This window comes from Pelodiscus sinensis, chromosome 19, assembly GCF_052426305.1.
Source record: "Pelodiscus sinensis isolate ZL-2025 chromosome 19, ASM5242630v1, whole genome shotgun sequence".
Classification (NCBI taxonomy): Eukaryota; Metazoa; Chordata; order Testudines; family Trionychidae; genus Pelodiscus; species Pelodiscus sinensis.
This window is the reverse complement of record NC_143070.1, coordinates 2277156-2293439: the sequence shown is the minus strand read 5'-3', so window position 1 is coordinate 2293439 and position 16284 is coordinate 2277156. Positions and strand designations below refer to the sequence as shown.

The window sequence follows — 16284 nt, the reverse complement described above, 5'->3', positions numbered from 1 at the left end:
GGCCCTGTCCCCACCCCCAGCCCTGCCGGTGCCCCTCATTCCCGCCTCCCAGCCCCTGTCCCCCACAGCCCTGCTGGTGCCCCTCACTGTCACCCCCAGGCCCTGTCCCCACCCCCAGCCCTGCCGGTGCCCCCCAGCCCCTGTCCCCACCCCCAGCCCTACTGGCGCCCCCCAGCCCCTGTCCCCAGCCCATCACTGATTTTCTCAGTCGCTGTCCCCCGTGGTCCCTAGGTCCGGACAAGGCCCCTGCGGCGCCGAGTCCCAGATGCTGCGAGTGGCAGCTGCCGTCTTGGCTGGGCCCACGTGCCCCCCCCCTCCGGGCCTGGGGGGGATGAACAGACGGTCCCCGGGCCGGGCCGACAGCTGCTCCCTGCCACCCAGCCAGAGCCGGGAACCTGAGCGGGAGACGCCTGCCCTGGGGACCGGAGAGAGAGAGAGAGAGACAGCCAGAAATCGACCCGCGACCCATTCCCACTGGGGCTGGGGGCGGGAGTGAGGGGCGCTGCCAGGGCTGGGGGGCAGGGTCTGTGGGGGGGGGTGAGGGGCACTGGCAGGGCTGGGGGGGGGCAGAGGCTGTGTGGGGGGGTGAGGGGCACTGGCAGGGCTGGGGGGCAGGGGGCTGGGGGGCTGGGTCTGTGGGGGGGGAGTGAGGGGCACCGCCAGGGCTGGGGGCAGGGGCTGTGGGGGGGAGTGAGGGGCAGGGCTGGGGGAGGGCTGGGGGGCTGGGTCTGTGGGGGGGTGAGGGGCACTGGCAGGGCTGGGGGGGGCAGAGGCTGTGGGGGGGGAGTGAGGGGCACTGGCAGGGCTGTGGGGGCAGAGGCTGTGGGGGGAGTGAGGGGCACTGGCAGGGCTGGGGGGGCAGAGGCTGTGGGGGGGGTGAGGGGGGCTGGGGGGCAGGGGATGTGGGATGGGAGTAAGGCGCAGGGACAGGGGCGCAGGAGTGAGGAGCACCAGCAGGGGGAAGATAGAGGCTGTGGGTGGGGGTGAGGGGTACCAACAGGGCTGGGGGGCAGGGGCCATGGGGGGGGGAGTGAGGGGCAGCGTCAGTGATGGAGAACAGGGGCTGTGAGGTGGGAGTGAGGGGCATGGGCAGGGCTGGGGGGCAGGGACTGTGGGGGGAGAGTGAGGGGCACCGGCAGGGCTGGGGGGCAGGGGCACGGGCAGGGCTGGGGGGCAGGGGCTGTGGGGGGGGTGAGGGGCACCGGCAGGGCTGGGGGGCAGGGGCTGTGGGGGAGGGGCTGTGGGGCAGGAGTGAGGGGTACCGGCAGGGCTGGGGGACAGGGGCTGTGGGGGGGTGAGGGGCAGGGGCTGTGGGGCAGGAGTGAGGGGCACCGGCAGGGCTGGGGGGCAGGGGCTGTGGGGGGGTGAGGGGCAGGGGCTGTGGGGCAGGAGTGAGGGGCACCGGCAGGGCTGGGGGGCAGGGGCTGTGGGGGGGTGAGGGGCAGGGGCTGTGGGGCAGGAGTGAGGGGCACCGGCAGGGCTGGGGGGCAGGGGCTGTGGGGGGGAGTGAGGGGCACGGGCAGGACTGGGGGGCACGGGCTGTGGGGAGGGGCTGTGGGGCAGGAGTGAGGGGCACCGCCAGGGCTGGGGGGCAGGGGCTGTGGGGGGGTGAGGGGCAGGGGCTGTGGGGCAGGAGTGAGGGGCACCGGCAGGGCTGGGGGCAGGGGCTGTGGGGCAGGAGTGAGGGGCACGGGCAGGGCTGGGGGGCAGGGTCTGTGGGGGGGAGTGAGGGGCACCGCCAGGGCTGGGGGGCAGGGGCTGTGGGGGGGGAGTGAGGGGCACGGGCAGTGCTGGGGGGCAGGGGCTGTGGGGGGGAGTGAGGGGCACGGGCAGGGCTGGGGGGCAGGGGCTGTGGGGGGGGGAGTGAGGGGCACTGGCAGGGCTGGGGGGCAGGGGCTGTGGGGGGGAGTGAGGGGCACCGCCAGGGCTGGGGGGCAGGGGCTGTGGGGGGAGTGAGGGGCAGGGCTGGGGAGGGCTGGGGGGCTGGGTCTGTGGGGGGAGTGAGGGGCACTGGCAGGGCTGGGGGGCAGGGGCTGTGGGGGGGGGAGTGAGGGGCACCGCCAGGGCTGGGGGGCAGGGGCTGTGGGGGGAGTGAGGGGCAGGGCTGGGGGAGGGCTGGGCCATGCGGCTGGCTCTGGGGCGTGGCGGCTGGTGCCAGGGGGCTGCCGGGAGCGGGGGCCGGGCCGTGGCGCCCGCATGTGGGTCAGCGGCGGGGGCAGGGCGCGGCGGCTGGTTAATGGGTAACCGGGTGGGGGCGGCGCTGTGGGGGAGGGGTGGGGTCGAACTCGCCGTGGGGGCAGCGCAGGGCCCTGTCCCTGCCCCCCCCGGCCTCCCGCAGGGCCACAGGCCGGTTGGGCCGCTGCCCAGGGTCCTATTGACAGAGCAGGCAGCTGGCAAGGCCCAGGGGGCGGGATGGGCACGGCCGTTCGGGGCGGCAGCAGGGTGGGGGGCAGGGAGGAATGGGGGAAGTGGGGCAGCCCCTGTCCCTCCTGCCCTGCCGGTGCCCCTCACTTCTGACCCACATCTCCTGCCCCCCAGCCCTACTGCTGCCCCTCACTCCCACCCCCCAGTCCCTGCCCCCCAGCCCTGCCAGTGCCCCCCACTTCTGACCCACATCTCCTGCCCCCCAGCCCTACCGCTGCCCCTCACTCCCACCCCACAGTCCCTGCCCCCCAGCCCTGCCAGTGCTCCCCCCACTCCTGACCCACATCTCCTGCCCCCCAGCTTTGCCAGTGCCCCCCACTCCTGACCCACATCTGCTGCTCTCCCAGCCCTGCCAGTGCCCCCCACTCCCACCCCACAGTCCCTGCCCCCCCAGCCCTGCCAGTGCCCCCCACTCCCACCCCACAGTCCCTGCCCCCCCACTGGAGTGTATCCGTGTGTATTGGGGGGTGATGTTTCCTCCCCGCCCGCCCCCTCCCGGTTCCCCCCCGGCGCTGTCTGTGCGCCGTTGAAATGTCTGAGGCCGGATTTCCGCGGCCTCTCGCAGGAGGCTCCCCATTCATGCCTGAGGACAGAGGTTTATTGTGTTGCTTCACGTCCCCGCCCTTCTGGCCCGCCATGGCCACATGGACCTGGCCGCCCTGGACTCAGCACCACGGGGAAATGGCTGCACCCCGGCTCTAACCACTAGGCCCCACTGCCCTCCCAGAGCCGGGAGAGAACCCAGATAGCCTGGCGCTTCCCCCGCTGTAACCACTAGGCACCGCTGCCCTCCCAGAGCCAGGAGAGAACCCAGATAGCCTGATGCTCCCCGCTCTAACCACTAGGCCCCGCTGCCCTCCCAGAGCCGGGAGAGAACCCAGATAGCCTGATGCTCCCCGCTCTAACCACTAGGCCCCACTGCCCTCCCAGAGCCGGGAGAGAACCCAGATAGCCTGATGCTCCCCGCTCTAACCACTAGGCCCCGCTGCCCTCCCAGAGCCGGGAGAGAACCCAGATAGCCTGATGCTCCCCGCTCTAACCACTAGGCCCCACTGCCCTCCCAGAGCAGGGAGAGAACCCAGATAGCCTGGCGCTCCCCCGCTGTAACCACTAGGCACCGCTGCCCTCCCAGAGCCAGGAGAGAACCCAGATAGCCTGGCGCTCCCCGCTCTAACCACTAGGCACCGCTGCCCTCCCAGAGCCAGGAGAGAACCCAGATAGCCTGATGCTCCCCGCTCTAACCACTAGGCCCCCCACTGCCCTCCTAGAGCAGGAGGAGAGACCCCAGGTGCCCTGAGTCATGGATGCCCTGGAAGGAAGCAGGGTCTTTTACTGGCACCAGCTCTTTGGCCCCGGGATGAAAACGTTCAGGCAGCAGGGGAAAGGGGGAGGAGAAGGCTGGAAGGAGGGAAAGGGGAACAGAAGAAGTGGATGAAGGGGGGGAGGAAAAGTGGAGCGGGGCACACGCAGTGGAGAGACGGGGGCCTGAGATTAGGGCAGAGTAAAGGGTAAGTAAGTCTGGAGCTGAGGGCAGAGTCAAGGGGAAGGAGGGAGGGAGGCCGGAGCTGAGGGCAGAGTCAAGGGGAAGGAGGGAGGGAGGCCGGAGCTGAGGGCAGAGTCAAGGGGAAGGAGGGAGGGAGGCCGGAGCTGAGGGCAGAGTCAAGGGGAAGGAGGGAGGGAGGCCGGCGCTGAGGGCAGAGTCAAGGGGAAGGAGGGAGGGAGGCCGGAGCTGAGGGCAGAGTCAAGGGGAAGGAGGGAGGGAGGCCGGAGCTGAGGGCAGAGTCAAGGGGAAGGAGGGAGGGAGACCGGAGCTGAGGGCAGAGTCAAGGGGAGGGGAAGCAGGGAAGCGGGGTGGGGGGGAGAGGGAGGGAAGGCGAAGGGGAATGGGGCAGGGCGGGGGGAGCGAGGGAAGGAGACAGGCGGAAGGAAGGGGGCTGGGGTGGGGGCGGGCCGAGAAGGGAAGGGGCAAGGGAGGAACAAGGGAAGTCTGGGGGGCAGGAGAGCAGGGGGGGGAAAGGAACAAGGGAAATGGGGGGTTGGAGGGAGGGGTCAATGGGGCAGGGAAAGGGGGCGGGGGCAGTGGAGGGGGAGGGGGCAGGGCCGGCAGGAGGGATTCCCGCCCCCCCCGGCCCACCCCGCCCCTCGCTCTGCCCCCTCCCGGTGACTCACCCTCCCTCCCCCTCTTCCTGGGTGGGGCCGCGGGCAGGAGCCGACGCTCCGAATCGGCTCCGCGAGGGAAGGCGAGTTGCCCGCAGACTCCGAAGCGAAGTGGGGGCGAGTCGCGCCCCCCCCCCGTTGCCCGCTCCGTGGGGGAGCCTTGAAACGCACCCGCGCCGCGGAGCGGGGGGATTTGTCCGTTTCTAGCCCCCCCCCCCCGCGGGTCCCCGGCCCCCGCCTGTCCCGGGCCATGGCGGAGGAACAGCCGCAGGTGGAGCTGTTCGTCAAGGTAAGGGGGGGGCGACTCCGGAGTCACTCCGCATTGGGTCCCGGGCGCACCCGCCGCGGGAGGTCGGGGGGGGGGAGTAGAGTGAAAGTCCGGAAAAGAAGAGGGGAGCCCCCACCGCTCCCAGCCCCCGTGGATCGCTCCTCCGGGGTGGGGGGCAGGGCTGAGGAGAGGGGGAGCAGGGAAGGGGGCAGAGTTATTGTCTGGGGAGGGGTCAGTGCCCCTCCTCGCCCCCCTCTTCCCTGCCCCTCTGTGCACCCCTCCTTTCTCCCCCCCACGCTTTTCACACTCCAGTGCCCCGCTTTTCACACCCTCCGCTGCTGCCTTTCACACCCCTCTTTCCTCCCGGTCACACCCCCCTCGGCTCCTGCCTCTTTCACTCCTTTCCCACCCTCCATCTCACCCCCCTCCCCGGCTTTCTCTCTTTTCACACCCCACTCTCCTCCTTCCTTTCACCCCCTTTCTCGCCCCTTTCTCCGCCCCTCCCCGCTTTTTCCCCATCTCTTCCTTGCCCCCTTTTTTCTCTGCCGCCCTGTGTGGGCCCCGCCTTTCCATCCCCCTCCCCCCTTCCCGGTGGAGCTGCTGCATCTTTGGGGCTGTGTCCTCCACCGTGACCCTTTCAGGGAGCAACTTTATTGGGGGGGTGGGGGGTAGAAAACGGCACCAGGGTTGCCCCCGCCGGGCCCACGCGTTCGCGGCCCTTCCGCCGCTCGCTGGGGCCGACGCGTTCAAAAGTCTGCACCCGACTTCTCTCTTTTTCGGGCCCGCTTCCTCCCCCTCCGGCGCGGCTCGAAAACGAAACCCGGCCCCCCACTGGGCCTTCAAACCCCGTCTGGCTTTCGGGGGCCTGCCCGCCCCCTGGATTCCCGCCTGCCGTCCCCATCTGGGGGGAGCGCCCTGCCATCCCTTTTCATAGCGTGGCCTCATTCGCCGTCAGATGTTCCGCCAGCCTAGGCGGGAAAGTCAGGCCCCGCAAAGCTAAATTTAGCATCGGATGCAAAGTCGGCCCGTCTCCCGTGCTGGGGACTTTGCATTCCCTCCCTGGGTGTGTTTTGTTTGCCTCTGGCCGGAGCCACACACAACCGCCCTTAGATCTAATGCCTCGCCCTTCACTTTCCTCCATCCACTGAGCCTGGTTTTCCATTCCCGGCCGCGAGCGGGCAAAGAATGCTGGGAAATTCCGAAATTTCAGGATCCTTGTGACCAGCTAGCATCCCTTTGACACGGGCCTAGCTCTGCCCTGCATGGCTTCCTCCCCAAACCTGGTCAGGTCTTTGAAATAACTCCCCCATCACGAGTTAAAAACTCACCTTCCTCCCCATGCCCTTTAGCCAGGGTTAATTCCTCTCCCAGTTGAAAGTTACGCCGAATTTCCCATCCGGCTTCATCTAGTTTCGACTTCCAGTCCTTTCTAGGCCTTAATTCTTGGTCGGTTTCATTCTAGTCTGCTACAAACGTCTTTGAGAGGCTTCTAACCTGATTTGAAATTTCCACCCGTCCAGCCAGAGGAGGTTGCATCAACCTGGTTTCCCTGGGCTGCCAAACTTTTGAAAAAGTTTTAGGGCTCAAAAGCGGCAAATTCCACTCCCCAGGACTGACAAAAAACCAACGTTTTGGTCGATTTAGGTCAATTTAAATGTCTTCCTCTTTCCCCCCTTTTTTGAAAAAGTCCTTCAGCTCCAGCCAAAGGCCGGTTTGAATGGGAAAAGTGGAATTTGCGTGCGTCTGTGTTTTATTTTGAAAACGTAGCAACAGAACTTTGGCAAACCCAGCGATCTTTGGCCAACAGCGATGCTTTTTTTGACACACATAAGTTTGTAGAAAAATTTCAACTCGCTGTGGGGCTAATGAGAGTTCTGGCTGAACCTTCCCTCGAATGTGGAGTTATTCCTTACTCCCATAAGGACAGAGGATGCCGGAGAACAGGTCGGGAAGTCTCTTCCTCAAATATTTTTTCGTCGAGGGGGAGAAAACAGCTAGTTTCTCAGCCCCAAAAATTCCGTTGGGGAAGTGTCGATATCAGCAACGGTTTGGCTCCGGAGTGTAAAAATTAACGGGGAAAAAGTTTTGAAAAAGTTATGCACCATCCCATTTTTGGGCCATTCTGGGACTAAAACCTTTTCGGGTGTTGCCTGGGAACGCACAATGAAACACACGGAAACGAACCCGATGTTTTGATCCACATCACATTTTGTGTGTTGGTCGGATTTCCGGGTGGCAAACCATTTTTTACTCCCCCCCTCCATTCGGGCAAGAAACGTGCCAGTTCTCAGGGATGTGAAAGGCATTTCGGGTCTAGTTGAAGGTTTTCAGTTCAAATCTCACAGCAGCTATTAGCTGGGTTTTTTTCTTCCACTATTTGATCTGAGGAAGTGGGTCTGGCCCACGAAAGCTCATCACCTAATAAACCATCTTGTTCGTCTTTAAAGTGCTACATAGTCCTGACTTTTGTTTCAGCAGCTATAGACATGCTCTTCCAAGTGTAGCAACAGAGACGCTCTTTCAAGTGTAGGCAAGCCGAGTGAACAAAAAAACCCCTAAACTCTCGTGTAACTCTACCACGATTAGGGCTTCAAAAGCATCCAGACGGCCCCAGAACACCTAAATCGGTTCAGAAATTGCACCGAATTGGTCTTGAAACACGTCAAATTGGGGACATGGTTAATTCTTTTCTTTCTTTCTTTCTTTCTTTCTTTCTTTCTTTCTTTCTTTCTTTCTTTCTTTCTTTCTTTCTCCTCGCTCTCTGCCCCACCCTCCCACTCTGGCTCTATCTCTGAATAGCAAGAGGGGGATTTCTGGGCCCTGTGTTTTCCCCAGCGGGTGCCCTCCCTCGGGGGTGCGTGTGGGCGTGGCCGGGTGTGTGGGAGGCTGCTGTGGTTGGCTTGTCGGGTTACGTGCTGTGTTGCCGGCAGTTTGCTGCTGGAGATGCGCTGGCTTAAGGCGGGGCTGGGACAGGAACCCGCTCTGGGAGGGGAGTGAGGCCTAGTGGGTAGAGCCGGGGAGCCAGGACTTTGGGGTTCCCTCTGTGGCTCTTGGAGGGGGCCCCAGGTCTCCTGGGTTCTCTCCTTGGCTCTGGGAAGGAAGTGGGGGGTAGTGGTTAGAGTGGGGGGGCTGGGAGCCCGGGCCCTGTGCACAGGTATACCCCATCCCCCCGGCCTTGCGGCCTGTACTTTTCCCCTGGGGGAGGCGCCAGATCTGCTTTGTTGAAAACCCAAACAGGGTTTCTGTGGGCCGGGCTCACCCCTCCCTGGGGCGCGGCACCGGGACCTGGAACGTGAGTTCAGCTTTGGCAGAACAGGATTCGGCTGGGGGAGGGGAGCGAGGTTGGGCCAGGTTAGCTCCGGGGGAGGGGCTGGGAGCCAGGACTCCTGGGTCTCCCTGGCTCTGGAAGAGGAGTGGGGACTAGTGGTTAGAGCGGGGGGGGGGGAGGCAGTTGGGACTCTGTGGGTTTCTCCCCCCATCTTTGGAGGGGGGCACCCTGGGCAAGTCACTTCATCGTGCTGTGCCTCAGTTTCCCCATGGGCAGGTGGGGGATCCCAGCTCAATAGTTTATCTAAAGTCAGAGGCGGGGGGTAGGGGTGGGGGGGGGGGGCTGACGTGAGCAGAAGGAACCATTTGACCCATGGCGGGGGAGGCGGGGGGTGGGCCGCTGGAAGAAGCTATTAGACCCCAAGGCAACATCCCCCTGGAGAAGGGGGGTAAACGGGCCCCCACCACACAGCAGTAAAGAGCTGCCCTGGGGTGGGTTGACTCAGTGTTTCCCCGGCACTGCTGGGCCCGAAATGTTTCTGGGAAGGGCGAGTCTCCCTATAAACCGTCTTGAGTCACCAGGGTTGGAATTTCTCCCCGGGGGGGGGGGGGTAGGAGGCCCGAGGGGCAGGTGCTATGGGGCGAGGCCCCCAATTTTTGGCTTTGGACAGTGTCAGGCAGGGTAGGGATCAGGGTGTCGGCCCAGGAGGGGTTAGGACAAATGGGGGGGGCAGGCATTCTCAAGGGTGAATAGAGGGGCCTTGGACCCATGGGGGGGAGAAGCGAGGGGGTAGTTAACGAGGAATCGCGGCAGCTCATTGCAGTATAGGGCATAGGAAACACAGCTGGTGCCCCTCCCGACCCGCAGCCCCTGCCAGCCCCTAGAGACCTGTGGTCGGAGATAGGTGGTCACCCCAAAAATAGAAAGCCCAGCCCCCCCCCGCTCTAACCACTAGGCCCCACTCCCCTCCCAGAGCAGGGGAGAACCCAGGGGTCCAGATTCCCGGGGTCTGCCTGCGGGTGTCCCTCCCTGCCAGCGCTGGGCGGGGTGTTGTTTGCCCGTCAGCCCTTGGCACCTGTCACCTGGGCATGGGTGTGAGCTGCTACCAGAGCTGTGGGGCGGGGGCGGGGAGAAGTTGTGTCACTGCAGCCACCTGTTGCAGGGGCGTGGCCCTGGAAACAGCTGCCAGGAGGTGTGTCGTCTCCACGGCAACGGGAGGTGTCCGGTTCCTTGGGGGTGGAGAGAGCAAGGGCAGGGGTGAAGCTGTTGCCTAGCAACCGGGGCTGGCTGGGGGAGGGGGCTGGTGGCCCGGTGTCTCTCCAGCTGTAGGGCTGGTGGGTGTTGGCAACAGGCGGCAGAGGCTGGCTGGGGAGCTGGGGACCTGGGACCCCGGCGTTGGGGGGAGCATTAACCCTTGTGTGGCCCCCCCAACAGCCAGAGATCTGCCCCCCTTCTGGCCTGAACCTCACACTGCTACCGGCCCCCAAACCTCCCAGTCCCCCCACCCCGTGGCAGACACTCCCTCCTCTGCTGCCCCCCACAGACACCCCTCTTCCCCTGTCCCCATTCCCTGGTCCCCCTCAGACACCCCCTCCTCTGCTGCCCCCAACACCTGTCCTCCCCTGACCCCCACAGACAACCCCTTCCCCCCCACCACCACCCTGCCCCCTCACCTCACCTCACCGGCCCCTCCCCTTTCCTTCCCCCCATTCCCCACCTGGGCAGCTCACCCCCACAAACCCTCCAAAGCATTGGCTGTCAGTCGGGGGGGGAGCGATGTGGGGGGCAGGGGCACGGCCCCAGGGTGAGGTGGGGGGCGGAGAGGGGTTGTACAATGGGAGTCCTCCACCGTGCCCTCTGGTGGGCAGGCCTGGTATGGCCCCCCACCCCATTGCAGGCGCAGCAGGGTGGGCGCCTCCTGGTGGCAGCAGCTGGGATTGCAGTCCAGATGATCTGGGAGAGGGGCGCTCGCCCGCCCCGTGGGGGGAGGCAGCGTCGGGGCTGGACAGGGGGGCGGGTGGGCGCTCTGGGGACTGGCCTGCGCGGGATGCTCCTGTTCCCCCCCCCCCGGCCTAGGGGGGGCGGGGTAAGGGGGCGGCCGCTGAGTCCCCCTCTGCTCTGTGCCCCAGGCTGGCAGCGACGGGGCCAAGATCGGGAACTGCCCCTTCTCCCAGCGGCTCTTCATGGTGCTCTGGCTCAAAGGGGTCACCTTCAACGTCACCACGGTGGACACCAAACGGTGGGTGAGACGCGGCCCGGGCCCCCCCCTCTGACCCGCTGCCCCCCCCCCCCCCTGCCGGTGCCCCTCCCTCTGACCCGCTGCCCCCCCGCCCTGCCGGTGCCCCCCCCCTCTGACCCGCTGCCCCCCCCCCCCCGCCCTGCCGGTGCCCCCCCCCTCTGACCCGCTGCCCCCCCGCCCTGCCGGTGCCCCCCTCTGACCTGCTGCCCCCCCACGCCCTGCCGGTGCCCCCCTCTGACCTGCTGCCCCCCCCGCCCTGCCGGTGCCCCCCCCTCTGACCTGCTGCCCCCCCGCCCTGCCGGTGCCCCCCTCTGACCCGCTGCCCCCACGCCCTGCCGGTGCCCCCCCTCTGACCCGCTGCCCCCCCCCCGCCCTGCCGGTGCCCCCCCTCTGACCCGCTGCCCCCCCCGCCCTGCCGGTGCCCCCCTCTGACCCACTGCCCCCCCCCCCGCCCTGCCGGTGCCCCTCCCTCTGCCCCCCAGCCACTGCGTCCCAGTCCTGGCCCCCAGCCCTACTGGTTCCCCTCACTCCTGCCCCTCAGCCCCTGCCTCTTCCCCACTCTACCAGTGCCCCTCATTCCCACCCTGCAGCCCCTACCCCCCCAGCCCTGCCAGTGCCTCTCACTCCCACCCCACAGCTCCTGCCCCACCAGTGCCTCTCACCCCCCCCCCCCTTTCCTTGCAGGAGGACTGAGACGGTTCAGAAGCTGTGCCCAGGCGGGCAGCTCCCATTCCTGATGTACGGAAACGAGGTTCGTACCGACACCAACAAGATCGAGGAGTTCCTGGAGGAGGTGCTGTGCCCGCCCAAGTACGTGCCACGTGGGGGGGCTGGGGGGGTGTGTGGGGAGAGGGAGGCTACGGTGCCGCATGGGCCCGCTGTCATGTGGCGGGGAGTTCCCCTGGTCGCAGGGGAAGCACTAAGTCCATGCCTAGCCGGTAGCTCCGCCCACCCCTTCCCTAGCCTGGGTCTGGTCACTCCGGGGAGGGGCTCTCAGGGGGGTGTTTATGTTTTGGGGGGCGCGGAAGGTAGCTACGCTGAGCAGGTGGGGGAGGCTGGAGGGGAGGCCCGGGGGGGGCAGCCTGGGGGTGGATAATAAGGGAAGCCCCCTACATGTGTGTCTCTGCCCCCCCAGGTACCCCAGGTTGGCCGCCCGCAACCCCGAGTCCAACACGGCCGGGCTGGACGTTTTCGCCAAGTTCTCCGCCTACATCAAGAACTCGAACCCGGCCCAGGACCCCGGTGAGGGGGGGAATCCCTGGGGGTGGGGAATCCCAGGGGGTGGGGGATGGGTGAAGGGAATCCCCGGGGGGTGGGGGGATCCCTCTGATCTCATTGGCTGCCACAGCTGGCTCTACTTTGTTGCCATTGGCCACCGCTCAGTCCCCGCCCCCTCATTCCCATTGACTCATTCTCTTGGCCGGCCCTTGCCATCGGCCGGGTTAACCCCCCATTTCTCATTGGCTCCCTCCCTTGGCGGTCTCTGTCTCCTCTTGGCTCTGATTGGTTGGGCCTCTGCTCCCCTTGGTTCTAGCTCTGTCCACTCATTGGCTGCCCATTGTGTTCCCCCCCTCCGTCTCATTGGCTCCTTCCCTTGGTAGCCGCAATCCCTGTCTCTTCCTCATTGGTCGCTCCTATCTCCCCTTGGTTCTCATTGGCTGGCCCTTGGATCCCTCTGATCTTGCCTTGAATTTCATTGGCTGTCTCCAGGCTCCTCTATTCCGATTGGTTCCTCCCACCTTGCACTAGATTCTCATTGGCTGTGACTCTGCCTATCTCTGGCTGTTTCCACTCTTGTCTTGATGCTCCTTGATGCGCCCTCTTGTGATTGGCTGGCTGCCACGCCCTGGCTTCCCATTGGCTGCCCCATTCCGACGAGCCTCCCTTCCCATTGGCCGCCTCCCTCTCTCCTCATTGGCCACCTCTCCCTCTCTCCCCGCCCCCCTCGTCGGATTGGCCGTCCCCCGTCGGCGGGCGACTGTGATTGGCCCCCCGCAGCGCTGGAGAAGGGGCTGCTGAAGGCGCTGAAGGTGCTGGACAATTACCTGATGGCGCCGCTGCCGGAGGAGGTGGACGAGACGAGCGCCGAGGACGAGAGCCGCTCCCAGCGCAAGTTCCTGGACGGGGACGAGCTGACGCTGGCCGACTGCAACCTGCTGCCCAAGCTGCACATCGTGCAGGTAGCCGGGGGCGGGGCCGGGCCGCAGGGGGCGGGGCCAGCCACCAGGGGGCGCCACTCACAGCCCCTCCCATGGCCCCAGGGCTGGGCTGCAGAGGGTGGGGCCAGGCTGCTGTGGGTGGGGCTGGGCTGCAGGGGGCGGGGCCAGCCACTAGGGGCCACCACTCACAACCTCTCCCTTGGCCCCAGGGCCAGCCACCAGGGGGCGCCACTCACAGCCGCTCCCTTGGCCACCAGGGGGCGCCACTCACAGCTGCTCCCTTGGCCCCAGGGCCAGCCACCAGGGGGCGCCACTCACAGCCGCTCCCTTGGCCCCAGGGCCAGCCACCAGGGGGCGCCACTCACAGCCGCTCCCTTGGCCCCAGGGCCAGCCACCAGGGGGCGCCACTCACAGCCGCTCCCTTGGCCCCAGGGCCAGTCACCAGGGGGCGCCACTCACAGCCGCTCCCTTGGCCCCAGGGCCAGCCACCAGGGGGCGCCACTCACAGCCGCTCCCTTGGCCCCAGGGCCAGTCACCAGGGGGCGCCACTCACAGCCGCTCCCTTGGCCCCAGGGCCAGTCACCAGGGGGCGCCACTCACAGCCGCTCCCTTGGCCCCAGGGCCAGCCACCAGGGGGCGCCACTCACAGCCGCTCCCTTGGCCCCAGGGCCAGTCACCAGGGGGCGCCACTCACAGCCGCTCCCTTGGCCCCAGGGCCAGCCACCAGGGGGCGCCACTCACAGCCCCTCCCATGGCCCCAGGGCTGGGCTGCAGAGGGTGGGGCCAGGCTGCTGTGGGTGGGGCTGGGCTGCAGGGGCCGGGGCCAGCCACTAGGGGCCACCACTCACAACCTCTCCCTTGGCCCCAGGGCCAGCCACCAGGGGGCGCCTCTCACAGCCGCTCCCTTGGCCCCAGGGCCAGTCACCAGGGGGCGCCACTCACAGCCGCTCCCTTGGCCCCAGGGCCAGCCACCAGGGGGCGCCACTCACAGCCACTCTCATGGCCCCAGGGGCTGGGTTGCAGGGGGGTGGGGCTGGGCTGCAGGGGGCGGGGCCAGGCTGCTGCAGGTGGGGCTGGGCTGCAGGGGGCAGGGCCAGCCACCAGGGGGTTCCACTCTCATGGCCCGGGGGCTGGGTTGGCCCCCCCCCTCCTCCCCCCGGGTCCGTCCTTCTTCCGGCCCCTCTTGGGCTTCGCTCCCCCGTCCCTGGCGCTGTGCCCTCGTCTCCGCCTGGGGTTGGTTTTGTGTTTTCATCTCTCCGGGGTCCAGCTGCTGGCTCCGAACCAGCGGGCGAGAGCGCGAGGGGCAGGGCTGGCCAGTGGCGCCGTGGGGAGGGGGTGTGGGTCTCGCTATGGGGGGGTGGCTCAGTACAGAGATTTAGCTGTGTGGCTGTGGGATTGGTTCCAGGGTCGTGGTTGAGCCATGGGTCGGGCCAAAAGGCAGGCCATGGGTCAGGCTGTGGGTTTGCTATAGGGCCATGGGTTCGGCTATGGGTTTCAATAGGGCCGTGGGTCAGGCTGTGGGTTTGCTATAGGGCCATGGGTCGGGCTGTGGGTTTGCTATAGGGCGGTGGGTTGGGTTGTGGGTTTGCTATAGGGCCATGGGTCAGGCTGTGGGTCCATGGGTCAGGCTGTGAGTTTGCTATAGGGCCGTGGGTCGGGCTGTGGGTTTGCTATAGGGCCGTGGGTCGGGTTGCGGGTTTGCTATAGGGCCATGGGTCAGGCTGTGGGTCGGGCTGTGTGTTTGCTACAGGGCCGTGGGTGGTGCCGTGGGTGGTGCTGTGGGTCTGGCCGTGGGTTGGGCTGGGGCCACGGCGGTTGATCCCAGCGCCCCGCCCCCGTGTGCCCCCCAGGTGGTGTGTAAGAAGTACCGGGGCTTCACGATCCCGGCGGAGCTGCAGGGGGTGCAGCGGTACCTGCGAAACGCCTACGACCGCGAGGAGTTCGCCAGCACCTGCCCCGACGCCGAGGAGATCGAGCTGGCCTACGAGCAGGTGGCCAAAGCCCTGAAATAGCCCCGGGGGGCCAGCGGGGCCCCCCCGAGCATGGGGGCTGTGCGCCCGGAGGAAGGGGGGGCTGATTTCGGGGGGGCTGTATGTGGTTTTGGGGGGGGGGGGGATTGTCGCGGAGATATGTAACCTAGTAAATAAACCTTTCAAACTCCCTTTGGCGAAGTCCTGAGCTGGAGGAGGCGGAGCCCTCGGCCGGCTCTGGTCACATGACTAGTGCTAGGGGGCGGGCAGGCCCTGGCTGGGATCCCTGCGTCACTGGTTTCTACCCACCAGGGGGAGCCTTGAAACTGTCACACACTTGGATCCCACCGCACCCACCAATTCCGATACTCTGTAACCCCCTCCCTAGTTTCCCTAGTTTCTGCCCCCCCTTAACTCCAATCAGTCACCCCCCTGGGGCAGCTTTTAACTCTTTATTTCCAGGGGCAGAACAGATCTCGGGGGACAGCAGGGGGGTCAGAGTCCTGGTGGGGAACAATTGAGGGTTTTCAAGGGCGAAGCGGGGGGGGGGGGGAAGCAAACTGGGAGGAGTTTTCCAGTTGAACCAGGTGATGGGGGGAGGGAGGCTCCCAACGGATTCTAGGGGGGCAGAGCCCCAGGCAGTGGGGGGAGGGGCATGTCTCTCTCAGCTGGACAATGGGGGACGGGCCTGGGGGAACAGGTGGGAAGCTACGGGGAAGTTTCAGAGGGGGAGAAGGTTGCAGGTCCGGAGCGCCTGAGGTGGGAGGTCTCTGAGCTGGGTCAGGGACTGGGGCCCCAGGCAGATGTGGGGTGGGGCTCGGGGGCTCAGAGCAGCAGGGCGAGGGGCAGAGTGACCCCCAGCACTCCCCAGGTCAGCCTACCGCCCCGGTTACACAGGTCACTGGAGCAGCAGGTGGTGGAGTAGGTGAAATTGGCCCCCAGCAGCCAGCGGGTCCCCCGGGCCCCACACAGCGCGGCCTCCCCACAGCTCTTCTCATGGACCACCAGCTCCAGCGCACCTGGGGGGGAGGGAGGGGGATGAGACGGAAAATGAGAGCAGCTCCCTCCCGTCCCAGCCCAGCCCCCCCCACCGGGGATCCCCAACCTCGCCCCATAACCCCAGCTTGGCTGCCTGAGCCCAGCAGCCCCAGTCACCGGCTCCGGGCCGTGTGGATAAATCCAGCGGCAGGGAGTTCCACCGGTGCAGGAGTCCACACCTCAGAGTGCAGCCACCCTGGGCCCAGGCAGGGGCGGGGCGGACTCACCTCTGCGTCCCATGGCGACGGAGGAGAGGCAGCGCTGGGCCGGGGCGCAGGGGGTGACGAATTTCAGGCAGTCCAGGGGCGCGAGGGTGGGGAAGAGGCAGGTGTAACAGCGCAAGGGCTCCCCTGGTGGGCGGGAGAGGGTGTGAACCCGGGCGGCCGGGTGTGGGGGCTGCACGTGGGGAGAGGGGCCACCGGGGGGCAGCCCCCCCAAGGAAAGGGAGCGGCCCTGGGGGCACTTGGCCAAAGAAACCGTGAATGGGACTTGGAGATACCCCTCACTCCCGCCCCCCCAGCCCTACGGGTGCCCCCCAGCCTCTGCCCCCAGCCCCTGCCCCCGAGCCCTGCCAGGGCCCCTCACTCCTGCCCCCCAGCCCTACAGGTGCCCCTTGCTCCCGCCTTGCAGCCCCTGCCCCCCAGCCCTGCCAGGGCCCCTCACTCCCACCCCCCCTGCCCCCCAGCCCCTGCCCCCAACCCCTGCCGGTGCCCCTCACTCCCGCCCCCCAGCCCTACGGGTGCCCCCCAGCCTCTGCCCCC

General features: G+C 67.0%; 1 protein-coding gene across 1 annotated transcript; it reads left to right on the top strand.

Moving 5' to 3' along the window:
- Positions 1 to 4596: 4596 nt before the first annotated feature.
- Positions 4597 to 14679, top strand: CLIC1 (CLIC family member 1). The gene is made up of 6 exons (XM_075918317.2): positions 4597 to 4870; positions 10247 to 10356; positions 11041 to 11166; positions 11492 to 11598; positions 12355 to 12536; positions 14366 to 14679. Exons 1-6 carry the CDS (start codon positions 4832 to 4834, stop codon positions 14525 to 14527), a joined length of 726 nt encoding a protein of 241 aa, XP_075774432.1. The 5' UTR covers positions 4597 to 4831; the 3' UTR covers positions 14528 to 14679.
- The last annotated feature ends 1605 nt before the right edge of the window (positions 14680 to 16284 follow it).